The following is a 13,313-nucleotide window of genomic DNA, read 5'->3' as shown; positions in this document are numbered from 1 at the left end:
AATGTGCTAATACTGTCCATGAACTTTTGATAAAATGTGTGTTGTTCAGTCAGTTCATGACATGGTTTTTTTTTTTCAGACTATATTTGGTACACTTCTCCTTTACAGTTCTACTTCTTTCATTGTAGGAAGCCCCATATGTTATGTTCAAGAAAAACCATGATACGTTTGAAGGGAATGACAAGTTTGAAGGATACTGTGTAGATCTGGCATCAGAAATTGCAAAACATATTGGTATCAAGTACAAAATTGCCATTGTTCCTGATGGAAAGTATGGAGCAAGGGATCCAGAGACAAAAATCTGGAATGGGATGGTGGGAGAACTTGTTTATGGGGTAAGCATACCAATTTTTGAAGCAGGATTTAATTTATCATGGTATAAGTGATAAAATAGGAAGTATATGTGACCTGGGGTCACAGGAAAGAAACAGAATCTTGTTTCAGATCTGTGTGGTTTCACTTATTTTCAAGATAAAAGCGAATAGTTTCATGCAAGTTCTACTATTTATTCAACTAGTACCTTGAAATATTAGAACATCCATGGTTTGCATATCACTTAAAAATTCATTAATGTTAGAGATCATCTATTCCTGACACACTATAAAACTTAGTTAGGAAGAATATCACTCATTAATTCATTTACATGGAATGGTGGAGAGATCTTTTAAAAAAGATGGGGTTCTTGGTCTAGTTTGAGAAACGGAAAATCCACCATCATAGATATTAAACATGGGTAACAAACCACTACAGACAAGCACATAATTAGGCAATTCAGAATGAAGACAGACTTTTAAGATGACCATCAATGATAAAATTTAAGAGCAAACGTGGTAAGTTTAACAACTGAGAACATTATGTTATAGAGTGATCTGGAGAAGTAGTCTTCAGAATACCATAACAGTTAGCAATTCTGTTGAAACACTAAGTTCCAATACTTAATGAAAATAGATTTGACAAACCCCAAAAAAATATGTGCAGTATCTGGGGTTACCAAAAATAGCAAAACTCAGAGCGGAGCTTGCTGATGACAGTAGTTGCTAGTATCTGCACTGAGAACAGTTCATAATTCTTAGAGAAACTTTTCATTTCAGTAATGGAATTAAAAAAAAAAACCCTCAAACTATTCAGGTGCTCATATTTCCACCAATGAACTCATAACATGCCTCAACCTCCCCATAAAAAAACACCTGCATGCCAGTTAATCCATCCCCAGCTGCAGTTTTCACAATTCCATTGACAGTTTGGGCCATATGTGGCAAAGGCCTCATGGCTTTTGTAGGAGCTCCATTTCAGTTGCCTTCTGTCCATTTAGTATAGTTGATAAACTCTCCATTAGCACCATTAGCAGAGTTCAAGGGACTCTGCAGAATAAACAGTCTCTGTGCTGTAGGAGTGGGGGAAATGTGGCCACAGAATTTCAGTGATCTCCACTCTCCACAGGAATGGAAAGGTTGTATCAGGTTCACAAAACTCTCCATGCTCTTGGAAGTTTTTGAAGGAATGAAACTCAGTTTTGTCTTTAAAGTGTAGAAACACTGAATGTCACCAACCCTGTATATCTACTTTAGTGGCTTGACAGCAGCTCAACTCTTATGATATTAAGAGACAAAGATTTTTCAAGCTTATTTTATCAAGTATGGAGGTTACTCCATCTCTGGCTTTTATTGCAGTAGCAAACTCATAGGCATCCATGGCCAAGCACTGCTTCATAGTAGATTCTTTTTCAGTAATCCAAGAAATTTTACTATTTATAAGAAAATTCTTTTGCTCAGATGCACAGTTTCAGTGGCCTATCATCTAGCTGAAAATTGTAGAGGAAACTTGATATTACACTTTCATCACTTTCATTTTGTTTGTTTGGGGTATTTTTTTTTCTTAAAAAATTTACCTCATCATACCCAAACTGCCCTAGGACTAGAGTGGAATACAAAGTGCTGCTAGGAAGCTGACACAGAGGTGTCAACACCTGCAGCTGTTAACAAAACTGAAAGCAGTAAAGTTCACAGGCATGAAGAACCTTTTGCAAATAACCCACATGAAAAAGACCAGCCCAGAATACATGGCCAATGCGTCATTTTTTGTAGTGGAAAAGACTGAGATGGAGGCTCTTTCCAGCTATCTGTTTAGGATAGCTGCAGTCTCCTTGTGAATCTGGTACTGGGCCCTAGGAATGACCTGCAGTAAGGTTTTTGGAGCTGCTTTTTTCTTGAAGAACTAAGAGAAATCAGCTGTTGCCCAGTATATTTGCTCCACTGTCCTAAGCCTTCTTGAGGCTATATCTGCCCTAGTGTATCAGTGGCACCAGGGAGTGCCCCTGTGCTTTGGAATTCCACCTGATTAATCTGCTAAATCGCAAGAATGGTCTCTGGTATATTCTGGGCACATAATTACTGTCCAAAAGAACTCCTGGGGCCAGCTGGACCCTGGGATTGAGGAGAGAGCTTTTCCTCTAAGCAGCTTGAATGCAGCCATGCAGGTTCAGGGGTGAGGTGACTTTCAGAGCAGCGACGCGGCCTTAAGGCCAACAGCTACGCCAGGCGTGTTTAATGAACTTTTACAGGTGTAGCTGTAAAGGAAATTGTTCCTTCTGATACTTACAAAGCCTGCTGCTCAAGATTTCCACAGAGAACCCATCAAGAGCATCCTCCCTGCAACTTCCTTCAGTCCTTGCCAGACGATTTACAGAGCATCAGGTTCCCAGGCCTATTCCATGCAGAGAAAGCAGAAAAATCAGTCAGCCAGAGATTTTGCTGCAAAGCTGTGTGAGAAGAGTATGTTCATCTTCTCTGATAGATCCCCTAATCATAAACACAAGCAGTCTGAGTAGTTGGCTGTGTTTCAAGCAAGGCATTTTATGTGCAGCCAGGACTGGGAGAGAATTTGCAACTGAATTAGCAAGTTAACGAGATGATCTGTTTGGGAAACATTTTACAGCTTTTAATTCCCAAACACATTAAAGGATTAACAGACAGTTTTGTGCTGGCCACTGAGATTGGACCCTTTCTGTGCAACACAAAATGTTCCTCTGCTCTCCTGCTCTTGCCGTCATACCCCAATGTCCCTTAGCCTTATTGTGTTACTGAGAGTGGACATGTGACAATTTTATTCCATGTTCCCTTAAGACCAGTGGGCAACTTGGATTGTTCTGCTGCCTTCACACTCAGGTGCTGCACAGAGCAGCCTAGTAATTTCCGAAACTCTGTGGTTGATCTTTCCATCATGTCCCAGAGGAAACATTATATAAAATGCTGTGGGGTAGAGTTTTGATAAGATTGTACAGAATGTTGTGGTGGGGATGGTTGCTTGTTTTCCTGTTTTGTTTTTAACACCGTTGAAAACTACCAGGAAAGCTTGGTCATTTCTCCCTGATGTATCCGATTGCACGCAATAGTCCATGTGGAATATATTTGCTTTAATATCTAGCTCACAGGAGAAATGCTGGCTGGGGATGAAATGCCATTATGCACATGTAACAAGTGTTACCAAATTCACTAGCAGTCAGCTCCAATTAAATATCCATTCTCCTGACACAGAATGCTTTTCTTTCACTGTTTAACACAAAAGGTCACAACTCATTTCTGTTTAAAATCTCAGAAGCCATGAGCTTCTGAGGTTGAAATCACTTTCTGTGTAAGTTTTCTCAGATGGCTTTACTACCTTCACAATACTTGTACCAAATATTTCTTTTATTCACAAGGTTATAATAATGATATATTCTGGAAAACAAATGTCTCTCACCATCAGAATCAATCTTGTCTCACTGTGTAGTACTGGAAGGATCCAGAATCCGTCTGTACTTGGTAATGGTGCAGCCCTGATTAAAATGCTGCTGCAGATGCAGTTGATTTAAATGTGAAGTATCATTAGCCTTTGTCAAAACAGACTTCACTGGCAACAAAATCATTAATTGTTTTTGCACCATATTGTTTATCATTTAAATCCATAATTATATGGTGTACATTAACTGGGCAAAGTACAAATACTGATAATTATCATGCACAGCTCTTTTCATTATTTAGCTTTCACAATGAAGAGTTTATGTAGGCTTTACATGGTACACAGTAGTCTTACAAAAATAATAAATAATATGATCAGTCTGGGAGGGGGGCTGTACTTTCACCATTTTTTTGGCATTTAATTATGACCTAGCTATATATTGTCCCTTTACATTTGTTGGCATGAAATGGATTTATCTACATTATTAATTATCTAATACTAGATCGCTATTGTAATGAAATGGGTTAAATTCCTGTTTCTCCTCTTTAACTCCTTCAAGTACTGTAGACAGCTAGTCCTGATGTTGTTCAAGTTCTACATAGCCTATTTGAGCATTTAAATTTGGTTAGATAAATCCCGTCCAGCATTTCACATAAAATATGCAATGTGCTAAATAGGTATTTAAAATCTCAATTCGCACCAAAATGGTGGTGTCACTTTTACAACTCACACTGTCAAAACTAACAACCCCCAGGGAACTGTGTTTTAATCCCAGTAGAAATCTGCAGACACAAAAAGAAACCATGTTAGCCAACACCTTTGAAGACCAGTGACCAGGTCTGTGATTTACAGTGTGTTAATGAAGATATCACTATGTGAGAAACACAGAGAAGATTGGCAGGAAGAGATCACAGTTGCCATGAGTCATTCACCTAATTAATTTCAAGGACTCAGCATTAGACATTCTCAGTAATCAAAATTTAGAAATATAAAAGACATTGAGTCTAAAGAAAGAAACCATTCTTCTGGAGAAAAGCTATTTATGAGTGAGATGAAAAGCAAAAATATGCAGAAAATCCAGTAACCCAAACTATCCTAGAGCCCTTAGACTACAGAAACTAAGTTTACTTTGTAATTTTCAGGAAACTTAAAAATATATTTTAGACATGTTACCCTTCTTCATGTAATATCTATTTTCATAAAATCTATTTCAGCCAGATTTAGGTAATCACAAGGCATCAAGAAGCCAAATTTTTTAAAATGCTTTGCATAAAAAAAGTAAATTAAAATTCAGAGAATTAGCACTGTTATCATAATGTTTACCTGAGACATTAACACCAGAGGTAATTTCTGATAACTTTGCAAAATTATGATTTTAGATGCAGTGCTTGAAATGTAATATCTTTATATAAAATTTTGGTGTTTGCATCACAACTATTTCATAATGGCAGGTATAATCTGACGGTTAATATGTAGCAATCTTAATACAAATTTGCATTTTTGGACCATTGCACTGGAATGAGTCAGTTCTTTTGAATTATTCACAATTGCAAAGCTGCCAAAACAGGTTTAAATTTTAACTACACAATATTGGTTTAAAATTAAATTCCATAAAACATATATAACTCCATAGGAATTAGTGTATAAAATATAAATCACATATTATTTTAAATGCATTTACCTGTTTCAAAGTTGACAAAAAGATGTAAGATGACCAAAAAAAAACTCAATTTCAATATTTTCTTTTCTTTAGTACAAGCTATTTACATAACACTTGGATTAAACTTTTTGAGCACATCCTTATTTTTCAGCATATTTTAACCTCATTGAAACAGCAAAGTGTTCACAAAATACAGTTACTCTCCTGAGCCCATAAGCTGTATAGAAGTCCAGGCTTGTCTCAGAGCATGGGCTCTGCTCTGTGACTGTACCTAGACACAGCACCACAAGAACAGGAGAAAGGTTTCAGCAGCTTTTGCATCTGTTCCCCCCTCTTTGACCCAGGTCCCAATATAATTCCCATCTGAAGTGCCACTGTAATGGCAGCTTTAGTGTAAAAGGCAAGGCAAGGCAAGGAGCAAACCTCAATGTAATGTTGCATCCCTAATGACAAAAATGATCAATTAACTTAGCTCAAATATTTTATAGTGCATGTAGACATCATTGTTAGCAGCCATAATCACCTCCATCAATAATGATTCATTCAGGATTGTCATCTTCATCCTAAAAACATGTTAGAAACACATTTAAAAATATTCCTGACACTAGTGGTAATGGATTCAGCACACATTTTACCCTTTTAGCACATGATTTTGCACACCTGTTTCCTGTATACTTGCCATTTTTTGCTGTTTAAAATCTGATTCAGTTGTATTGAACTATCATTCCCTTGAGACAACTCTGTGCAGTTTGGTGAAATGACAATACCAGTTAATCACTTTTGCAGCCTCATGCTATTTGGAGCTTTCTTGAGTCTATGAACTGCTTTACCTCAAAATATTATTATGTCTTAGGAAAATATGACAATTAAGTACTGTTTCTGGGATCTTAAGAAATCTCTATGTGTTCAGTGACGATAGGGTCAATCTCATTTTCCATTCTTTCTTGAATTCCTTCATTTAAGTCTAAATTACTACACTGCTGCTCACCTCTATAAAATTTAAGAGTCTTCTCCTTAGCAGAAAAATTAACTATTTGTATAATTTTGTAAAATAAAAACCTGCAATGTGTATGTTTTACTAAAAGCTTATTGAGTAAATGCAGAGTGTTATAGAAAGATAAAAATGCTACAAAGAGCATTTAAGCCACAGTGCCCTGATTTTAATAACATACCTTTGGAATTAGCTGCTTAGCCGAGTGTATAAGCCAACATCAATTAATCTATACATCTATATTTCTTTTTTCTTTATAGAAAGCAGAGATTGCTGTTGCGCCTCTGACCATCACTTTGGTACGAGAAGAGGTCATTGATTTTTCTAAGCCTTTTATGAGTTTGGGGATATCCATTATGATCAAAAAGCCCCAGAAATCTAAACCAGGAGTGTTTTCCTTCTTGGACCCTTTGGCGTATGAGATCTGGATGTGCATAGTCTTTGCCTACATTGGTGTCAGTGTGGTCCTGTTCCTAGTTAGCAGGTTTAGTCCATATGAGTGGCACACAGAAGAACCAGAGGATGGGAAAGAAGGACCCAGTGACCAGCCTCCCAATGAGTTTGGCATATTCAACAGCCTCTGGTTTTCCCTGGGTGCCTTTATGCAACAAGGATGTGATATTTCCCCAAGGTTTGTGTCAAATCTTTTTACATTTGCATTTTATCTTCAACACTGAAGCATAAAATCTTCCTTCGTTAATTTTCCTGGCACTGTTTTGAACTTCATTCTTCAGGAAGCCTTTTCATTTTTTTTTCTTGTTTAATAGCCATGAAACAGATAATCTGCTTTGAATTTCAGTCATTACTGTTATTTTACCAATGTCAATGTGCATAAACCACAAACAGCTCTCAGAAACAGCAGGTGCTCATGGGAAATTCCACTGGGTTGACTTCAGAAGAACTGTGTTGGTTCTAGATTAATTCCATTGTGTTACAACCATGAAATGCACACAGTTGCACTGAATATCTGCCTTGCATAAAGGAGTGTCCCATCTCTGTTTCAAGCTCTACAGTGCTGCTTCACAAATATTGCTGTCTGTGAGAGACAGTAAAAAAGAGAGACAAAAAAAGAAACTGCCTGTTTTTGAGAAGCCACGCTGTATTGCTCAGGTGTGCCTTAGAGAGCACATGCCTCAGATCTACTACATGATTAATCCTATAATACATGATTAGTCCTATAATATATGATTTTCTAGTACATGATTTGTCTAGTACATGCAGTCCTGAATTTCTCAGCCTTTTAAGATGTTCTGGAACTTTAGTGGCAGTAACTAAAACTTTTAAATTAAACATTACGACCCAATCTTTCAAACTTAAAGGATTCATTTTAGGCATTTGACATGAAATTTTGAGTGTTCAGCATTGGCCTAATCCTATTATTGAAGTTAGCAATAAAACTGGTACTGATTACTCGTGGATGTGCGTTACTCCTCAACAACCGTCTCATCAAATTACAGGTATTGAAAATATAAATTTTTACTTAACAGAAATGTCTCTTTTACCACAAAATTCTTGCTGCTTAAATAAGGAAACTGTGAATATTCAAATGATTGCAGTAGCTTGTCGAATTTTTGAGAAGTTTGGGTGACAGTAGTATTTTAATCCTAGAACCAACATGATCCAAGTGCAAAGCATTTTTCTTTTCTTTTAAGAAGAAACAGAAAGCTACTGATTTTCAGCTACCATGCTTTACTTTTGTCTCCAAAGAGAGATTACTTATCCAATATTTTTGACAATTTTTTCCTATTTTTAGGCATGTTCTGAAATAATAGGAATGCTAAGATTACTGTTCAAGAGGATTTAAGCTTCTGTGTATGTGTGATACACATTAGTACAGACTCTGTGCTGACATTAAGATCTGAGAGTAGAAGCATTTATTAATATTTAAAATGCAAATTATCTTCCTCCCATTGACTGTTAAACTTAATGACTGATATTCAGCAATAATGGTGCCTTCTCTCTCTCTCTCTCTCTCTTCGTGGCTCAAAAGACAGGAAAATGTGCATTATCTTATTCGTGTTTAGATCCCTCTCAGGTCGCATTGTCGGAGGTGTCTGGTGGTTCTTCACGCTCATCATTATTTCATCCTACACTGCTAACCTCGCTGCTTTCTTGACTGTTGAGCGAATGGTCTCACCCATAGAGAGTGCAGAAGACCTTGCCAAACAAACTGAAATTGCTTACGGGACACTGGACTCAGGGTCAACCAAAGAGTTCTTCAGAGTAAGTTGGCACATCCATTAGAGCAGCTGGCCTTACCTACTGGTCTTATAAGGTGCTTCTAAATGTGAAATAATGTCACTTTGCAATTTTATGTAATATAGTTTTGTAACTCATGCAATACTTTAGCTACATTTTTACCCCCACAAGACCATTTGTTGGAGTTTTCAGTTTTTTTAATCTGTGGAAAGCTTATTGATCCTATCACACTGGGCAAAAGAGATGCCCAGGGGGATACTGAAGCCAGTGATAATTAAAGCAGCATTGCACTATTGATTCATCTGAAGCTACAGTACTGATGTGATGTGCAGCATTGAAAGCCTAACATGGAGTCTTGCAGGTTTTGTTTCTGCTTATGGATTTGGCTGTGTGCATTTTGCTTGAGGGTCTTGGGTGGTGGGCAGGAAATGCATTTTTTAATTTGCTGACTTTCAGATGGATGATAAAGAGAAAATTTAACTCGAGGGGATGTGGCTGGAGCATTAGGAAATAGCCTAAATAGCCATTCGTATGCCTGTGCTGTCTCTATTGATTACTTCATTTTCATTTGCTCTCTTGCGTTAGTGTGGTCGGTATGTAATCCTCATCATTTGCCAGCTGGAAAACAGGGAGCTTGGACATCACAAGGAGTACATAATAAACAGTCCCTCCTGCTTTATTTCATGTGTGTAGCAGATGAAAGTTAAGCTCAGCTGGCTGAAGTGCGTTTAGTGTTTGAACAAAGCTCTGAATAAATGCTGTGAGCCAGTAACCCTTCCTTGAAAATTGCACAGTTTAAGGTCATTATAGATCTTAAATGTTGAGATTAGGGATTTTTTAGAAGTCAGGAAGATGGAATGAAAATTTCTTCTTATTACCTAATTGAAAGCAGAGAGTTCTGTGTTAGGTACTCACATGCACCTTCACTGTTTTCAGTTTGGCCAAACTGATCTCAGTAAAACATTACCAAAATATTCAATGTGATTTGGAAACTATAGATAATATCCTTCAAAGGCAGTGTCTCAAGTGATATACCCTTTTTATTGCAACAGATATCCCTGTAGAAGAGCTTGCAAATCTGTTCTATTAGCTGCAAAAAGATCATTTCTAAGACATAAATTTCACTTAAGCATGCAGCGATTGGACCTTCACATCATGAAACTGATCAAGGAGCCCAGTTAACCAAGATTTCTAGATTTCTTCTGTAGGCACTGGAGAAAGAAAAGCAGCCCTGTGCATCCTGTGTGGGACATGTGTGTTATGCTGAAATAAATCACACATTAAAGTATCTGCCTCTTTACTTGAGCTCTAGAGGGATCCAGCTGAAATAGCAGGTGCTTGGTACCTCATTTTTAATGGATACAGTTCACTGACAGGTTTCTAGCAACACCTGTCTTCTTCTATGGCCAGGGTATTGGTATACATAATATGACACTACAGATGGGAGCTTAATTTTTTATCCCAGAAAGTCAGCTTGTGGTCCCTAGAAGCCCTGTTTTCATTCCAGATGTCTAAAAAATGACATGATGTTAAATATAGAAGGCCTATCTACAGATTGAAATATGTTGGTACTGCGATAGCCAGATTTCCTAATTTTTTTAATGACATTGACTCTAAAGAAAGAAACCAGTCTAAAGAAAGAAACCAGTCCCTCCAGCTGTTTATTTATATTCACCTATGTTTCACTTCTTTGGGTCTTTTTGTGGAAAGTTAAGTATTTAATTGTTGGAACTCCAGTTTCAGTCCATCATAAGTTGAGGTGGTAACCACAGCGTATGGGTACAGATAGTTCTTTCTGCTAGAATGAAGCTGTGATAATACTTAAAAACATGATGCTGATGGCCAGGCATCATTTATGTAGCTTTGTATTTATTAACTTGTTGCATTTTCAAGAGCATCTTGCAAACTTTTTAGGTGATGATATAAAAAATTTAATTCCCAAAGAAATAGAGAACAAAGGACTGGAATTGTTTTCTTAAGAGTTTCAAAACACTTGTACTTGTTTTCTTAAGAGTTTCAAAACACATTGTTTTAAGTGAGTTCAGATATTTTGATGTAGAAACAATATTGGTCACAAAAATTTCATGGTTCTTTTAAATCATCCTGTAAACACAGAAACTTTTTCAGTATTTTATGCAAGTTCTCATTTTAAAGAGAAGATACTATAATGAGGTAAAAATCTCTATTGCTACAACCTGTTCTTTCACTTCTCTCTTAAAGCGTTAAGAGAAAAAAGAAGGAAAATCAATGTTGCTCTTTTTATTTTTTCTTTTCTTTCAAAATACAGAGGGAAACATTAACTACAAATATGAAATATTACTACATATGCAAAATTTGAATCTTAATCAAGATTTGAACTGTGCTGATCACTTTTTTAAAAATGGTGCAATTGAGGACTTGCTTTCAAATTATTTTTAATCTCTGTCATAGTGCAGTGATTCTTAAATGATACTGTATGTGCGATTTTTAAAAATATTTTTCACTAACAGGGAGAAAGATAAAATATTGGCAGACAGTATTTATACAAAAGCTGTTTTCATAATACATAAATTAAGACCTAGCCTGTAACAATAGTACAAGAACACTTGTGTGCTACATCTAAAATTTTATGGGTTTGGAAGCAATTCACCTTTTGGTATTAGAATCGTGTGTAACTTACCTGTCAGTGGTAATTATCTGGCTGAAGATGAGCCTTCAGAACATTTTCTCATAGTTTTTTCCTTTCTGATCAAAATGGCTGAAACTGTGAACACATCTTCAGCCTGTTTTAAATCTGGATTGAAAGCAGAAAAGGGAAAATTCTTTTAAAGCCAATATAAAGGAAAATAAGAACTTTGATACGGATAGCTGTTATGTACTCTTGTTTTCTGGTTTAGTTGCAGTGAGAGTTGTATTTTCCAAGCAGCTTGTTTAAGAGGGAAAGTAGTCCATTTTAGCACTTCTACTCAGAAAAGCCCAAAATGAAAATTATCCCAGTTTGGCTGACTGCAGGGAAAGCTGCAATGTTTCCTCATATGATAATAAAAAATACCTGTTGGTTCACTCTTCAATTTTCACTCTGAGTTTACATGTAGAAATTGAATGTTAACAAATGAAAGTTCGGGAGAAAAATATAGCAGATACCTTGGTAGACTTTCTACATTTTTTTTATTTTGGTAGGCAAAGGAAACTAAATCCTAAAAAAACCCAAAAAAAGTAAATTTAACTTTTTCCAGTTGATTTAGGGCAGTGTTTCCTCTTACTGATTGAGCTGTTTTACATGCTGCATAGTTTTAAATAAAAGTGACCTATTACATGGTTACTTTATAACGAATGGATGTTAAGATGTGAGAAATGTTTGGAAGTGAAGGCAAAGGCAAGAAAATATTCTTGAAATTACAACTGATGCATTATTACTCTCTTCCATTTTTTTCTTTCTGTAAATTTAAATCCATGAAATTACATCAGTGTAAAGCCAAAAGAATGCATTGGTGGTTTAGTTTATGCTCTGCTCCCAGCCACTATTATGTAAATGAAATATTCACTATAGCTGTGACTACAATGGAAAGAAAGGGTGACAGGTCAGGATGTGATTATGGACACACACAGCTGTTGTTGATTTAAATGTTATTATATTTGACAGATAAAATTATGCATACAGACAAACTAAAAAAAGAAAGCATAATCTATGATGTTCTGCTATATGGTAATTTTCTGAACAGTTTTGGTTAAATGCCACTTATTTTCAAGATAGACTTATGTCCCTAATAAATTATTTTCTAAGTAATAATACAGTCTTTCACTAATTGGTAAAAAGAAGTGCTTCAGGGAAATTGCTCTCACCTATAAAAAGGCTCTGTTCCAGGCTTTTTAAATCCATTTTCAATTTATATAATACTTAGATTATAGGATTTGGTATTTGTTTAAATAATCTAAGGCCCTTCGTTTTAGGCCTTTATGAATATTTTTCTGGAGCACTCAGCACAGTGTAAGAACAGGCTCATAGACCAAATCTTGCTTAGCTAGAAACTCCTCTTGACTCAAATAAAAGCTGACTTGAGCATTAGGTTAAAAAGTCCTTTTTGCAGCACACATAGGGGAAGACAAGTGCCATCTGTTATTATAAAAGCACTGTGTAGTGTTCAGCTGACACACTGCTGGTTTGCATGTATGTATTCCTATTGCTGGAGGAAGCTAAGGAGTTGTTGAGTGAACCTAATGAGCATGGGGAACTTCTCAGCCTGGCAGCACTTCCTTTCTTTCTTTCATTCTTTTAGCAAAAATTTTTATTTGTTTTAATTATTTATGAAGAAGTTTTATTTTTGCTGAAGTATTTACCTGTAGTTTTACCATGCATTCCCAGACAGGAAAATTTTCAGCTAAGGCACTCTAAGCCATGAATTCTTGTGCATTCTTTTAGAAAGTACATTTCTTACTTGGTTATTGGCAGGATCAGAGTCTTTAAAATAAATCCACTGATACTGCAATTCTAAAATCATACCTAATTCTTTAAAAAATATGCTTAGGGCATTTTACTTCCTTTAATAGCATATTTTGTCCAACTTGCTGTTTCTGTCTTTTATTGTGAAACATGTCTTCAAATATTGCATAGTCTTTTTTAATATAAATCAAATGAATTCTGGACTCTGAATTATAAAAGAAATCTTACTTAAGCTGTTGTGGTTTTGACGGTATAAGAAGTGAGTGTTACAGAAATACTTAAAGATTCAGCTGAGTATTTATGGGGAGATTATTTTACTGTTTCTC

At 36.1% G+C, this 13,313-nt stretch overlaps 1 protein-coding gene across 8 annotated transcripts in view; it reads left to right on the top strand.

Annotated features, from left to right (window-relative positions):
* The window catches only part of GRIA4 (glutamate ionotropic receptor AMPA type subunit 4), a 215,361-nt gene that overhangs the window by 158,548 nt on the left and 43,500 nt on the right, over positions 1 to 13,313 (top strand). For all 8 annotated transcript variants that reach the window (XR_014852989.1, XM_085064116.1, XM_085064106.1 and 5 more), the window contains exons 10-12: positions 129 to 335; positions 6,629 to 6,999; positions 8,393 to 8,591. Coding sequence is in view for 7 of the 8 variants with exons in the window: in XM_085064116.1 (XP_084920242.1) it covers positions 129 to 335; positions 6,629 to 6,999; positions 8,393 to 8,591 (777 nt within the window). In the remaining variant the exon portion in view is untranslated. The remainder of the gene's footprint in view (positions 1 to 128; positions 336 to 6,628; positions 7,000 to 8,392; positions 8,592 to 13,313) is intronic.

The sequence above is a fragment of the Lichenostomus cassidix genome, chromosome 1 (genome assembly GCF_008360975.1).
Source record: "Lichenostomus cassidix isolate B80296 chromosome 1, HeHo_3.0, whole genome shotgun sequence".
Classification (NCBI taxonomy): domain Eukaryota; kingdom Metazoa; phylum Chordata; class Aves; order Passeriformes; family Meliphagidae; genus Lichenostomus; species Lichenostomus cassidix.
This window is presented reverse-complemented; position numbering and strand designations above follow the sequence as displayed.